General features: G+C 32.4%; 2 protein-coding genes across 8 annotated transcripts in view; one reads left to right on the top strand and one right to left on the bottom strand.

The window, feature by feature from the left end:
- Positions 1-3753, top strand: part of LOC108975112 (DNA repair protein complementing XP-G cells homolog) — an 8156-nt gene extending 4403 nt beyond the window's left edge. Inside the window, 5 exon segments of the mRNA XM_018943394.1 lie at positions 1313-2225; positions 2277-2715; positions 2773-3020; positions 3095-3424; positions 3426-3753. Coding sequence (XP_018798939.1) covers positions 1313-2225; positions 2277-2715; positions 2773-3020; positions 3095-3424; positions 3426-3701 — 2206 coding nt within the window. The 3' untranslated portion in view covers positions 3702-3753.
- Positions 3754-5115: 1362 nt separating this feature from the next.
- LOC108975113 (acyl-CoA synthetase family member 4 homolog) lies at positions 5116-13642 on the bottom strand. Of its 7 annotated transcripts, XM_018943396.1 has the most exons (7): positions 13159-13642; positions 12779-13096; positions 11998-12728; positions 6245-6934; positions 5928-6184; positions 5612-5875; positions 5116-5555 (listed from the first exon to the last, which is right to left on the bottom strand). In XM_018943396.1, exons 1-7 carry the CDS (start codon positions 13377-13379, stop codon positions 5145-5147), a joined length of 2892 nt encoding a protein of 963 aa, XP_018798941.1. In that variant the 5' UTR covers positions 13380-13642; the 3' UTR covers positions 5116-5144. The 7 variants fall into 7 exon arrangements, with proteins under 7 accessions (XP_018798941.1, XP_018798940.1, XP_018798943.1 ...); XM_018943395.1 differs by having other exon boundaries at positions 5928-6934; XM_018943398.1 differs by lacking the exon at positions 12779-13096 and having other exon boundaries at positions 5928-6934; positions 11998-12423; positions 13575-13599.
- Between the last annotated feature and the right edge of the window lie 1324 nt (positions 13643-14966).

Raw genomic sequence — 14966 nt, 5'->3', positions numbered from 1 at the left:
GAACCGATCTGGCTGAAAATTGGTGGGGAGGTAACTTAGAAGCAGGGTAAGGACATAGGAAATTTTTATCCCTTTATGTTAAAATTCAATGGAACTCATAAATACAAATTATATTTCAAATCATAATCAATGGTTCAAAATTCTTGTAAAAATCATTTGAAAATTTTATTAATTAAAAAATAGAAAGAAATAAGTAAAAATGTTCATAACCATATATGCTTATACTAATCTTGCTTCTGACCCAGGAAGTTTTTTTAGGACGAACAAATTAATTGGGTTGCACGAATTGCTGAGAACGTGCCTGTGCCTAAGCGAATTTAAAAGATACCGTTTAAGAAAACGTCCGTTCACGATAATGATTTTTGTACAATAGAATTCTTTATTACCAGAATGTCATGGTTTAGCATAAGACTTAGCCTAAGATCTTAAAGTAGTGGTAAGTGTGTATATAAAAAAGGGGAAAGTATATGTAGTTAAAATTAATCTCGAAAGTTCATAGTAATTGAGTATTGTAATACATTTATAAGAGATGATGTTTTTGGTAATATAAAAATGGTAAATATTACCATTATATATTATAATATAAAAACATTTTACCATTATTCAGTTGTCTAATTCATTTTATTAATTTGTTTCTTAAAATATTTGATTTTAGATTTATAAAGTCACTTGACGCAACAAGTGCCAAAATGATTTGCATAACATTTTTTGGTTGAATTATTCAATTAATTCAAATATTATGACAGAAAATAGCAAAAAATAAAAAACAACAAACACATGCTGAGCAGTAGCACACGAAAATCTCCATTAGCTCTGCTCTACTATAGCTTTTTGACACCGCTATGTTAGAGCACACCACTTAATTTTTTGCTCTCGCTTCAGCTATAGTTTTTTAACTAACAAAACTCAGAGCAGAGCAGAGCACATGCTTTTACATGTTATGCTATGGCTCTGCTATGACTCCCGACAAAGTGAGAGCGGTAGCGATAGCATAGCAATAATTCTAGAAATTTTGATGCTACGGAGTAGTAAATGAAAACCCTGAAATTTGCTTTATATTTTCTTTATATTTTATCTAAGATATACTTATAGTTTCATTTTGAATCGGATTTGAAAATTTTGTTTCAATATCTCAAGTGGTTTTCTTTTTATACTGTGTTTTGCTTCTCCTGCAAACCAGTGAAAAGTGATGTTACGATATTTTGCATTTTAGGTGCACATAAATAAAATTTTTATGTCACATATTACTTGGAATAATCCAATATTTGTAAAAAAATATATATAAAATAATTGTATTTGTTGGATTTTGTAGTTCTACCCAATGTACAGACAAACAGTCAAAGGAGGTAAATCCTGGCGATGCGGAAATTTCTAAACAATCGTTATCCAGTCAAGAGATATGTCTTCGAATAAGTGATAGCTCAGAAACTGATTCGGATTTAGAAGAAGTTGTCGATAATATACCAATGACTTGTAAAAACGTGTCTAATTTGGAAGTGGTTATAGATACTCAAGACAGAATATTTCCTGAAGATGATTTATTTACAGATATTTTTGGATCAAAAGCGAAAAATCCATCTGAAATTGTTGCAGAAAAATTTGTCACTAAATGTTCCATTTCTAATGAAAGTTCTAAAATTATCATAGTGGACAGTAACCAATCTATTGATAGATGTAGTAATGTGAATTGGAGATCAAAAGACAAGAAATTTGTCAAAACTAATGAGCCAAAAGCTGCGATAACAATGGAAAATGCAGCTACAGCTGCACAAATGTCTTCTATATTCAATGATCTCAAAAAACAAGCAAATGAGGTCAAAAACATAAATTTAGATGACGTTAATATTAATGAAATTATAGAAATATATGACAGTGATGACCAAAGGTTGGAACATGTAACACCGAGTAAATCACCTAAATTTAGAACGCCTACAAAAAACAAAAGTATTAGCGAGTATTTTGAAACAAAGTATATAGTAAAACGAACTCCAGAAAGTAATAAAAAGAAGGACGAGAAACGAGAAAGATCTGATGTGAAGTCTCCTTTTTTTTTGAAGAAATCAAACTCATCCCACCGAAAAGAATGCGTTACGAAATTGAATGAGTCTTCACTTCATGGGCGAAAGCTCTCGAAAGCATCCAAAATACTATTTGGAAATACGAGTAAATCACCGGAAAATAAAGAGGAGTTAAAGAAGGAAGTAAATGCCAATTTATGTAGTGAGGTTTGTATGCAGAATATTGATAAGTAATACTTTTAAATATGTAATATTTAGGATTTACTAAAAACGACAACCAGTATTCTCAATGAACAAAATTCCGAGCAACTAGAAGTACTAGCTTCAGAATTAGCCAAAGAACGACGAGATTTAGAAATTGAACGTAACCGACAAGATCGCATGGGCACAGCAATAAATCAAACTATGCATTCTGAATGCCAGGAGTTATTGAGATTATTTGGCATTCCTTATGTTATTGCACCTATGGAGGCAGAAGCACAATGCGCTTTTCTTGATGCAGCAAATTTAACTCAAGGTACTATTACTGATGACAGTGATATTTGGTTATTTGGCGGCAGAACCGTATATAAGAATTTTTTTGAACAAAATAAACACGTTTTAAAATTTGAAGCCGATAAAATTAGCCATGCTTTTAACTGTGACCGTACAAAGTTAATACAGTTAGCTTGCTTAGTAGGTAGTGATTACACAACAGGTAATAATATATTTAATTATTTTACATATTCAATTCATATAGTTTATATTCTAATAGGTATACATGGCATTGGTACTGTTACAGCTTTGGAAATCTTGGCAACGTTTTCGTTGGCAACAAAACCGACAAAAGAAAATGGCGAACAATGTATAACAACTAGTTCCGTACTGTCAACATTATACCGTTTTCGAGACTGGTTCAAAATACACAAAGATTTAGCACAGCCTACTGGTAGTTCTACACGTCTTAACTTGCGAAAAAAATTAAAAAACATTGAATTAAATGACGGATTTCCCAATCCAGCAGTAAGAAAAATATTGATTGCGTAGATATTGAAAATGAATTAATTACATTGTATGTATATATATTTTAATAATAGATTATTGAAGAATATTTGTTCCCAACAATTGACGATAGTAAGGCAACATTTAGCTGGGGATATCCCGATGTTGAATCTATACATGCGTTCACGAAAAAAGTATTCGGTTGGACAACAATAAAAACAGATGAAGTGCTTAAGCCTGTGCTGAAACGAATCAACGATAAACAAACTCAATCCAGTATACGCAACTATTTTACTATAAAAAGTGCTTTAAAGCCACGAGACTTAAAATTAAGCAAGAGAGTACAGAAAGCGATCGATACAATGGCTGCAAAATTGAAAGAAAGTGAAGCAGAAGAGCTAGTTATTAAAAAAAAGAGGCAATAACAGATGTAGAAAAATTGAAACCACCATAACCCATAATGAGATGAATAATTCTGTTCACAGCAATTCTGCATCAGATGTTGCAAGCACAAGCTCAGTATTGACGAAAGAAATATGTAGACGTTCATCTTTTCTACCGGAGAGCAAACCAGTGGTCCGACAACGAGAAAATGATAAGGATATAATGCGCCGGTATAGAGAAAACGCAGCTGCATTGTTGAATAAGACTACCTTTGTAATGTCACCTAGAAAATATGTCAAAAAGAGACGAACAGAATGAAAATGAAGGTTAATTTCCTTGTAAATAAAATAATTTATTTAATTGAATTTTACATTTTGTTGTTTAAAATTCAAAAGCCCACGATTAGGAAATTTAATTAATTAAGTTTTTTTGTATCGAGGGTTTCAAAATACTTCCTTTATGAACCATAATTAAATAAGCAATAAAATATGAAATTAAAGGATTGTCTCAGTGTGATCCTCCGAAAAATCACAAATTTTCGCTTTTTTTTAGTGTTGAAATTATCTATTCGGCCAAGTTTTTTTTTATAAATAAATACATTCATGAGGAATACAAATTTTTGTTATGTTTATTTAATGAGTGTATAATACCTAAATAAATTGTTCAAATGACNTTATAAATAAATACATTCATGAGGAATACAAATTTTTGTTATGTTTATTTAATGAGTGTATAATACCTAAATAAATTGTTCAAATGACATGTAAAAAAGTGTTCTGTACGATGTCCACGATTGCGGCCGCGATTTCGGTCCAAAAACCAAAATTGCAAAAAGTTATTAATATGTAGGAAAACCGCTATCGCGCTATGAATTATTATTATTTTTTTAAGTAGACAAAATGGCGGAGGTTTTACAAAAAGTATCGAATCTGATCTTTTTTCGACCGTTTTTCCTGTTCCAAGAAATGTTGTAGCGACCGTAATGATCTGAATTTCAACCGATAATGCACCAGAAAAAAGACTTTTTCTAAAACTTCACACTGAGACGATCACTTAATATTTTATATTTACTTTGTCTGTTGGATTTTATATGATAAATACAGGACCCGTCCACGTTTTACTCTGGCTGATACATAGGTAGCACATTATCTACATGATTTCTATTATTTAGATTATAACTATTAGTTAAAGAGATATCGCATTTTTGGTGAAACAACTTGTGTTAGTTTACAAAAAAATTAATCAAAAAGCATTTCATGCGTTAAGAAAGCATTGGTTTTTGGGGGAAATTTGAATTTGGACTATGCACCAGTAAAATCAATAGAGCCGAGTCGACAGTCAGCCAGTGGACTGCATATAATGCCAAAAAATCAACTGGCAAGGTTATGGCATCAGTCTTTTGGGATGCCCGTGATATGCTATTCATCGAATGATTATTGAGCCAGCTTTAATTCATTGCACTGTACATTTGGATGCAGTTCTATTTCACTATTCCCAATATTTAGCAATTTTGTTATTTTTTAGGATAGACCAGTTTGAAATATATATACTTCATAGTTACCGTTTAAATATGGCACTCCTCTGTGCAATGCTTCGAAAAGATTGCTGTATACCTCAGATTATAATAGACCTTTTTATCAACACTTCAGTTATGCCGCTATATTTTTATTCTAGATATCGCGTTTGGTTTGTTATGAATGCAATACATATAAGAACTACAGATTAATTTTTTTTAATAAATCTAAATGTTTATTTTTTCAATTAGTGAATGCTAAATGAGTACAAAAAGTTATCCCTACAACCTATAAAAATTTTATTGCCCAAATTGCAAGGAGTTGAAAATATCTCACCACTCAATTTATATTTTGTAATCATCTCACCAGTTTCAACTTGCAAAACTGCAATTAATCCACTGGTGGAGCAACACAATACGTACTCGTCGTCTTGTAAAGAAACTGCTAAAGGCGATGCAAATATATTGCTTTCAAGTTGATTCTTCCAAAGCAAATCTAGTTTACACGCATTCCGCTGCTCTTTCTCAACTGAGTTTTGATACCGTAAACAGTAAACATATTTATCGTAGGAACCGAACAAGACTTTTCCCTTACTTCCCATATCCTTTAGAATAGTCAAAGCAGAAAATATGAGAGATCCAGCACGAAATGTTTGCATCTAAAATATTATGTGCAACTATAATTCAATATGTCATTTGTAATAATGATACATACCAGTTCGCCGTTTTCAGCATTGCAAATATGTACATTTCCAGAAACTTCTGCTAAAATAATACTATGGTCTTCGCCAATTATAACCGGTGTCGAAAATATCGGTGATTCGCACTTTCTTAGCCATACTAATTCCCCAGAATTTGAAATAATCTTGCAGTAACTCCCATCCAGCGTACAAATAATCATGGTGTATGAGTTAATTGCGATAGGGTTGGCATAGATTCCTTTCGTTCCGATTTTTTTGCGCCAAATATAATTATTTGTCTTAAAAAAGTCCATTCAATGTAGAATTTACTTCAAACCATAATTGACTTACCTTCAAAGAAATACAAACAACATTAAACTCTTCGCCGTATGTCGCTATAACCAGTCCAGCTGCGCAGGTCAAAGGTTTAGCTTTAATCAAACCACCTAAGCCGATACTCCAGTAAATGTGGCCATTTGTGAAGTTAAACGCGTATAATTTGTGATCATAACAACCCACTACTGCTAAATATGAGGTATTAACATTTGAAACAATCTCCACTTTGCATTCGATTCTGTCTGGTAATTCCAGTACTGCAACAGGACTTCCTAGATTTATGTCAAGTATTGTTAAAATATGTGAGTGTGAACCAACGCATACCCACTTACTACCAATAACAGAGGGTGCTGAATCAACACATTTATTCAGACTAGTACGCCATATAAACTTAAGCCGCTTTTTAGCATAACTGTTTGAATTTACTGACAAAGTTTTAGATAAATTTTGTGCTTTCGATACTTGGCACGAAGCAAGAAAGTTTTTAATCGATTTTAATGAATGCTGAGAGCTTACCAGCATTCCTAATAGTTCATTTTGATCGCATTGGTCCAATATCGCTCCAATACGACTAACCAACGCAATAGCATGAAAAGATGTACCACCTGCCGCTATAAACGACATGTCTAAATCCTGCTTACTTTCTATGGATGCGTCAGTGGTTTTTGCGTTCTGTTTGATCAAATTGACTCCCAAAACTTCCGTAATAAATCTATGAAAAATTTCTTCACAACTCGCCAAAATCGTATATGTTTTGTTGGTAATTTTTTGCAATAAACAATGTCTATCTATTTTCCCATGTTCATTTAGAGGGAATGACGAAATAAATTCTATATCGTCCGGTCGTTCCATTTCCATTAAATTTTCTATTAAAAGGCGTCGAATGTGCATCAATTCTGTTCCATAAACATTTGAATTGGCTTGTATAAAACAAACTACTTTGTGTGTTTTTTCATGCCAAAGACATTTAACATTTTTGCAGTTATTACCTAAGATGTTTTGAATCCTTTGTTGTAGAGATTCTAAAATGTAAAATAAAATAAATATCACTTTATTAATTCCTCTTAATAACATAAACTTTAGATTATTTTGTAAATAAATATTTACATATTGGTATTTTTTTTAACCATTTATAATTGTAAACGAAGTTATGTTATGCAAATTTTGGCGTCTCTGGAAACGGTTAAGTAAGTTGAATCGGAACTAAAATTGAGGTTTATGTATGTAATACTATATTATTCGTTTATAAATAGTAAACGATGAAGTTTGTAACAGGGGCGAGATTGGGATTGCCTTGCACTGCTACTTTAGGAGGAAGAGCGAAAGGTATAGTGGAGCGCCGTAGGATTTATACCTCGGAATGCAGGGCCAGTCAATGAATCTTTACAAAACTTTGGAACCGTGTTTTTAATAGTATATAGAAAAATGTTGAAATTTTTTGTGCGATCTCAATTTTTTAATTATTATTATAAGTAATTATTAATTTTTTGGAGTTTTCTTTGATTTATAATAGGTTAAAATTATATTTAAAAAAAGAACCATTGAACAAACTTTAATGAAATCTATGAGTGTTGAAGGAGGACCTTTTAAACGTGGTGTAACAGAAAGTATCGTCTATAAATGGATAAAAGGTGATATTTTTTGAAAAGATATAATAGAAGATATAAAAGAATTTTTTAATATATATTTTTAAAAAAAGTTATCAACACGCTGTTTCCACCGATGCACGAATCAAAAGGGACGACATTGACGAAAAACATTGGAAAATATTTTATTCAACAGTCTCCATCCCTGATGTTGGTGTCATTATGTCTATCGCAGATGGAATAACTGCGAAAGAAAACGTAAATAGCTACGCAGCTTTTGAGCAAGTTCTACAAATAATGAAGAAAATTAATGGGAAAAATTTTAAAGATGTTTCAAGAAAAGACAAGATTATTTCTTTGTTGGCATCCACTAGCAAAATCAAAGTGGATGATGATATTATTCCAATTGATCCAATATGGTTATTTCAGCGTATATGCGGATTAAAAAAATCTGATGAAGAACTAAAAAACTACATGACTTATGGATTAGCTCCTTATCCTCTTGTTCTTTTTGAAGATGGTAAACAACGAAAAACAATAAAATCTACATTTTATGATCTATTCCCAGAAGTGTCAGAGGATGTCACCGATGTACGAAAATTTTCCTACGTAATTGATGGAGGGATATTACTACACCGTTGCAAGTGGCAGTTAGATGAAAATTTCGGTACCATATGTAAACATTACGTCAGATATCTACATAACAATTGTGCATATAACATTTATGTTGTATTTGATGGTTACAAGAAGAGCTGCACAAAATCGATTGAACGAATGTATCGCTCAACAAAAAAATGCATGTAATGATATAATATTTGATAAAACCATGCCTCTAACAATAGCGCAGAAGAAATTTTTATCAAATGCCAAAAATAAGAGTAGGCTCAAAGACATGCTACGAGAGACACTCACAGAAGATTTTCTTGCCAAGCAGAAGCTGATGCTGATATACTTATAATTGAAACTGCAGTTAATCTACAATCTGAAAAATTGCTGTAGTGTCCGAAGATGTCGATGTTTTATTCACACTCTTACTACCAAACCGTGAAATTTTTTTTCGAAAACCATCGAAGGGTAAAAAGCGTACTCTTCTAAGAGCTTAGAAAAAATAGTACCAAAGTGTAAAGAGCATATTCTGTTTTTACATGCATTCACTGGCTGTGACACGACGTCAGCTTTTTTCCAACGTAGCAAAAACGTGCTTGCAAAAAATGTTGAAAGACGAACTGACTTGCAAAATGCTGCGACGGTTTTTAAAAATTAATGCAAAGATATTGATGAAATTTTTAAGACTGGTGTTACACGCACTCTTGCTTCATACGGTGCCCCAAAAAATAAAAGATCTTAATGTATTAAGATATAACTCTTTTTTGAAAGCGAGTGCTAAAAAATACCTGCGTTAAACTGCCATCCTTACCAACTACTGCAGATGCCGCTTTTGAACACTTTAAAAGAGTATTTTTATAAATTCAAAATGGCTCGGAAGAGAAATATTACCAGAAGAACGGCGTTCGAATTATGAATGCGGAATATTGATACAGCAGCAACGAGCTCCAGAATCCTTACTGAAAATTGTTGTTTTTTACATGCAAAACAGGATGTGAAGCATCTTGTGGGCGCAGGAAAAGTGGATTAAACTGCCCTGCAGCTTGCTTAGAATGCAATGGTGAAAGCTATACTAAGCCTTTATCTACAATCTACCTCAACGAGATCGACGACGACAATCTTGTACTGACTTAGTTTTAATAATATATTTTTATGTCGTCAACGAAAATGTATATTCAAATCATCTTTCAACGAGAACTGTGTGATATAAATTCAACCGAAGAAGACAAGTTTAATAAGAGTTAATTTGAAAAACGTCAACCAGACGATCGAAATTCTTTATATTAGGGATATAAGGATTATACGAATTCCATTTACATTTAGTGGTAAACAACAGAATTTTCGATGAAACCTGTCCATTTTATTATTCTTTTATTTATTTATTTCATTAAAAAGACAATTCATTTTTGCACACATACATATTATCGGATAAATATTATCTTTAAGTTCCTATAATATTTGTCACAAATTTTCGATAAAAAGTTCGCCGTAAGAACTGGAAATCATATATTCGGTACCTGGAAGCTTGATGAAACTTTCTCATGGTTTTTATCGCATATTTTTTATATGATTCGCTTTTCGCCTGCCACTGTGCTCATTTTGCAGACATCTTGGCGGATGCGCCCGACAGTAATCACGAATAATGTTTGAACATTGTAAACTACTGGCGACGCGAACAAAACGTCCAACACGAAATGCGGACACTACTACTACCACCAACCAATTTCGTCGAAACTAACACGATCGTCGCACAAATTCGTCTGTTGATGGCCATATTTCTAGAATTAACAGATTTCTGGCCTGAAACTCACTTTTTTTCATACTAAATTTTGTTTCGGTCCGGTATATTCATATTAGAATCAAACTTATTAACTCAAATCAGATATGCATATGTGATATAAACTCAACAAGAGAAATTTAATTTAATATTGGGTATATGAAGGTAAGAATCAACCTGATAATCCGAAATTAGAGATGCGAGGTTTAGACAAAGGTCTAGATGAATTACATACATATATGAATATCACTTAAATATGTTTTTAAAATATATTACTAGTGTCAGAAGCTGCCACTCGTATCTACCATATATTTTGAACTAATAAATGCGAGCCATTGTCAGCCATGAATGAATGAATTAGTTTCCGTTGAGCCACCGCTAACTAGACTTCACCAGTGAAGAGAATTTGTGTGCTGTGATGCTGGCTTACGCCGATGACATCGATATCATTGGCCATAACAACTGCGCAGTTAGTTACACTTTCTCCAGGTAAGACCAGCGAAATAACTCCTGTTACCAAACAACCACACACACAACGTCACATTCGCGACTTGGCTCCCACGACTCTGTTGACAATCATAACATTTAAGTCGTAGATGATTTTGTTTATCTTCAAACCAGCATTAACACCAACAACAACATCAGATTCGAAATCCAACACAGAATAACTCTTGCCAACTCCGGAACGTATTCATGTTCCACTATAGGAATTGATTTTGTATTATACTCGTATATAAATATTAATTTTACTGTTATTATTTTTAATATTTTTTGTGATGCCTTTTGACATTAGTAACGGCTTAGTCTTATATTCATCGAGTTTTTTACATTTTTGGTTACTTTCCCAGAAATATCAGTCGTTTCTGTTATTAATAGACCTTTAATCCGGTTTTCACGTAGGCTTCCAAAATTATAAAGTACCCAGTACTTAAAGGTCATTACACATAATTTTTGCGGCGGTTTAAGGTATATGCCAAATACCTTTATTTGGTTAGTGTTTTTGTCTACCATACACAACGAGCTTAACCTGGTCGATAATTTTAATTTTTTAAAAATAAAAACATTGGCTTACAATAATTTTGTAATTTTTCTTTACGCCGATTCCTCATTACTGAATACAATCATGAATTTCCACAAATCATCATTTTAAATCTAACTGAGATATTTTAGCCCTAATTATATAAATTTTTTTGTCAGTCAAGTGGGAAATATTTCTCTAATTTTGTTTGCTTTCAAAAAATTGAGTTAAATTTTTAATTAGCATGTTTTTCATAATAAAAATTAATACTACAAATGACCTGTTTCTGTGAAATCTATTAAATTCATCCATTCTTTTACTTTATCAATTATATTAGTTATTATTTAATTACCTTCATTATTTGTTCAGTAGTGTGCTTTAGTTAGCTCTACATTCATAAGTAGATTAATCAGAGTTAATAAACTTCAATAGATAATTATAATAGTATATAGTTTGTTCATTAACTTTTTGTAAAAAGAGAAAGATGAAATTTCAGTTCAGTTATAATTTTTAATATCAGAAATAAATGTTGTCACTTTTAACAACGTACATATATAATTGATATAGGTATGGATATAAATGTAAAAGAGGAGAAAGCTGCTTCGCTTGTTAGCCCAAAATATGGGCAAAACTAACGAGATGCCCAAGTCTCATGTCATCATTAAGATTCGCAATGGGGGCGACTGGACTGAAATTCTACCAAAAGAAATATTTAATCGAGAATTTGTTGCCGCTGTTCTAGGTCACTAACCAAAATAGTAGAACAATAGAAATAAAGAAACCGCGGAATTGAAATGTATGTGATGCAATTGTTTGTGATGTCATGCTTCGTAGTATTATTTTTCATTTGAAAATGATAAAAAAAAAATAAATTATTAGTTTAGAGATAATATGTTTAATTCACTTTTTGTTGAAAGATAAAAAAAAGAATATAAATAATCTCTCCATATGTTAAAAGGAAAAGGTGGTATTAGGTGTTTAATTTAAACACTCAAAACTTATTATTTTGATTGATCAAGCTATACAATGCAAGATTATATAAACGGTATATTTTGATTATTTTTTATATATGTTTATATATTATATTGAACTTCTTACCCAGATTTAGTTGAACACCCATTCGTTTAATAATGCTATCGGTCCTGCCTAAATAAAATATTCTCCCATATTGGTCACGGAACACGAGATCTCCAGTATTGCGGTAAAACATCTTATTATTTTTAGGTCGTAACATGTCATCCGTGGAAGGAATGTAACAAAATCGAGTTGCACTACCAATTTTTAACTCTCCCTCGCATGATCCAAATAACTCCTTTTCATTTGTATCGGTTATGCGTAAAGTAGTCTGACCATCTAAGACGGTACCAATAGGAGCTCTTTCCCATTGTTCATGAAAATCGCACTCATGTATTGTGCACCAGCAAGACATTTCGGTTGTACCGTAAATGTTAAAAATACGCTTTTTTAAAGGTATCGTCGGCAACCAAGAATCCCATTCCTTTCTGCTAGGAAAGTCTTCTCCACCTAAAATTAAACATCGCAATGAATTGTCTTCATGTAATATGACTTCTTTTATGATATCTTCTCCGAATAAACGAAAAAAGGAAGGAGTTGCCTGCAAAATAGTTGTTCCTTTCAAAATCTGCGTACCCCGATGCTTAGGCCATAGTATATTTATTTTTTTTTTTGGATTTAATCTCAAGTCAGCTGGACATATTAATAAAGACGCTCCTGAAATTAGTGCCAAAAAAAAATCTACAACAAAGGGATCAAAAGTGGGTGGCGCACACAAGTATATTACATCATTTTCCGATAACTTCAACCGTGTACTAAAGAATATTTTATTAGAAAAATATTAATTCGTAATATGTGAACATACCATAAAGATAATATATTTGGTTCCACACAAGAATACGGAACTTGTACGATTTTCGGAAGTCCTGTAGTCCCTGATGTTGAAATACTATAGCAAAGATCATTAACCTCACCATATATTTTTCTATCCATAGATATGTTTTGAAACAAGTATATTTTATTATCCATAATATTCAAAATCCCAATTTGTTTGCAATTTTCGTTATCACATTTAATGTCCATTATTACATATTTTGCTCCATGTGCATTTAAAATATTTTCGAAATATTTATTTATATTTTTAAAATGCAAAGGAATAAAGTAACAATTGTAGTTCAGGATGCTACAGTAAACAATTTTAAAATGTTAAGCATAATTTTTCAATACTTCCAAAAATTATTTCACCTGAGGATAAGAGCAATACCAAAAGGCGAATGACCTTGTAATCGCAGTGCAATGCCTGTGTTAGGAGTTATGTTATAATAGTCAAATTGTTGCAGAATACGGGTTACTTCCTTTAATACATCGCCAAAAGTGTATGAATGTTCCTCATATTCTGTTCGATAAATAATTAACACTTTGCTACGAAATTTCTCCAATATTGCGCGTTCATATAATTTGCCCATTTTATAAAATATCCGTAGTTTTATTTCTTAACCGCTAACTCAAACCCTCATTTATATGCAAAAATTATTATTGGGTTTGTTTACATACATACATATGTACATATATTCAACTTCAGAAAACCTGTAGGTTTGTGCAATACTTTTTTATAACTTTCATAGAAATTAGGGTGTCGTGTTGGCAATTAAACTACATACACATTTTAAAGCTTAATAAGCGCCACTTTTATAAATATAATAGAATTAAAAATTCTGAATTATTGAAGTAACGGGGCATCTCGACAGGATAAAATCTATGTCTTACTAACTATCAAATCTATTGCTATTGCCATTGCAAAATCTGTATGTGGGCATTTGTTATCATAACATAATCATTTGCGCAAAGACGTAGGGTAGGTAGGTTGGAGCTGATGTAGTGCATGCTTTGAGCTCTTGAACTGTTTAAATCTTTTATGAGGAAAATAAAAAAAAGGATTACGATCCTTTTTTTACAAAGGTATTTCTGCGAAAAATAAGAATTCATATTTTTGGACTACTATATAATAATTGTGGCATAAATTTTATATACCAATTAAAATAATAAGTTTGATATGAGCAATGATACTTTGATTTATGCTTATTAAATTTAAGACTTCGCTCTTTCCCAACCGAATTTGAATAATTTTTCTGTAAATTAACAATATCAAACTAAATATTATTTTTTGGAAAAAATGTTATTTTGAAAATGTACTTTATTTTCATAATATAACACAGTCGTCTTAATACTCGCTCTACAAAATTTCATGTCGAAGAAACGAAAATGCCGTCTTCATATGTGCAAATGGGATATGTTGCCTCTTAGAAATTTTCATAGAAATGAAAACTGCGCTGTCAAACTGCTGAAGTGACAGCTTATTGCTTACAATATGTGCCAAACTAATAAGTATTCCATATATTGTAAGCAACAAGCAATATGGAGTCTCCACAGGCAATAGGCACGGCAATACAGTTACTAAGACGTAGATTTTATCCTGTCGAGATGCCCCGTAATTGTTTGGTCTTATTTTGCCCATCTGTTCATTGCTATGGATGCATTGCTAGTCATCAAATGTTTCGTTCAGAGATAAAGATATCCCCAATAGAGTGGGTCGATTCCGGACTTTTATCGATTCGGGATTTCTAATAGTGCGGAAAACCTTAATATTTCCTGATTCCAATGCAACTTTTTGTTTTGAGATCGGATTGCATCTTCAACCCCAACTCCGGCCATGAACTTTCGGAAATTCGCCAAAAATCGTGAAACTGTCTACCTAGCGCCTGAAATACGCATCTCATGGCAAAATGTATACAACAAAAGTTATTTGTCACGTCATTTGCTACCGAAATGGTATATGTAATCATGGCCGTAGGACGAACCGTGYCCGAGATACGTGCGAAAATGCGGCGAGCCACAGCGCAAGGTGAAAATCGGCTTGCGGCCACACTTCTTGACGTGGATCTCGCCGAGTGCTATCACTCACATTCATGCACCTACGCCAAGGGACACGTTCGGATAGGTCTCCACATAAATATTTTTTCATCGAGTTCCTTCACTCTTGTCGGTGATTTCGC

The sequence above is a fragment of the Bactrocera latifrons genome, unplaced genomic scaffold, assembly GCF_001853355.1.
Source record: "Bactrocera latifrons isolate USDA-ARS-PBARC rearing strain unplaced genomic scaffold, ASM185335v1 scaffold_610, whole genome shotgun sequence".
Classification (NCBI taxonomy): Eukaryota; Metazoa; Arthropoda; class Insecta; order Diptera; family Tephritidae; genus Bactrocera; species Bactrocera latifrons.
The sequence above is the reverse complement of the archived record's forward strand: the minus strand, read 5'-3'. Positions and strand labels throughout refer to the sequence as shown.

Excerpts from the sequence above, each read along its gene's own strand:
- LOC108975113 (XM_018943395.1), bottom strand. The coding sequence starts at position 13,379 with ATGGGCAAATTATATGAACGCGCAATATTGGAGAAATTTCGTAGCAAA. Across the intron at positions 12,729-12,778 it reads CCAAATATATTATCTTTATG|TACACGGTTGAAGTTATCGG; the intron begins GTATGTTCACAT and ends AATATTCTTTAG. Across the intron at positions 6,935-11,997 it reads GGGTGTTCAACTAAATCTGG|AATCTCTACAACAAAGGATT; the intron begins GTAAGAAGTTCA and ends TTTACATTTTAG.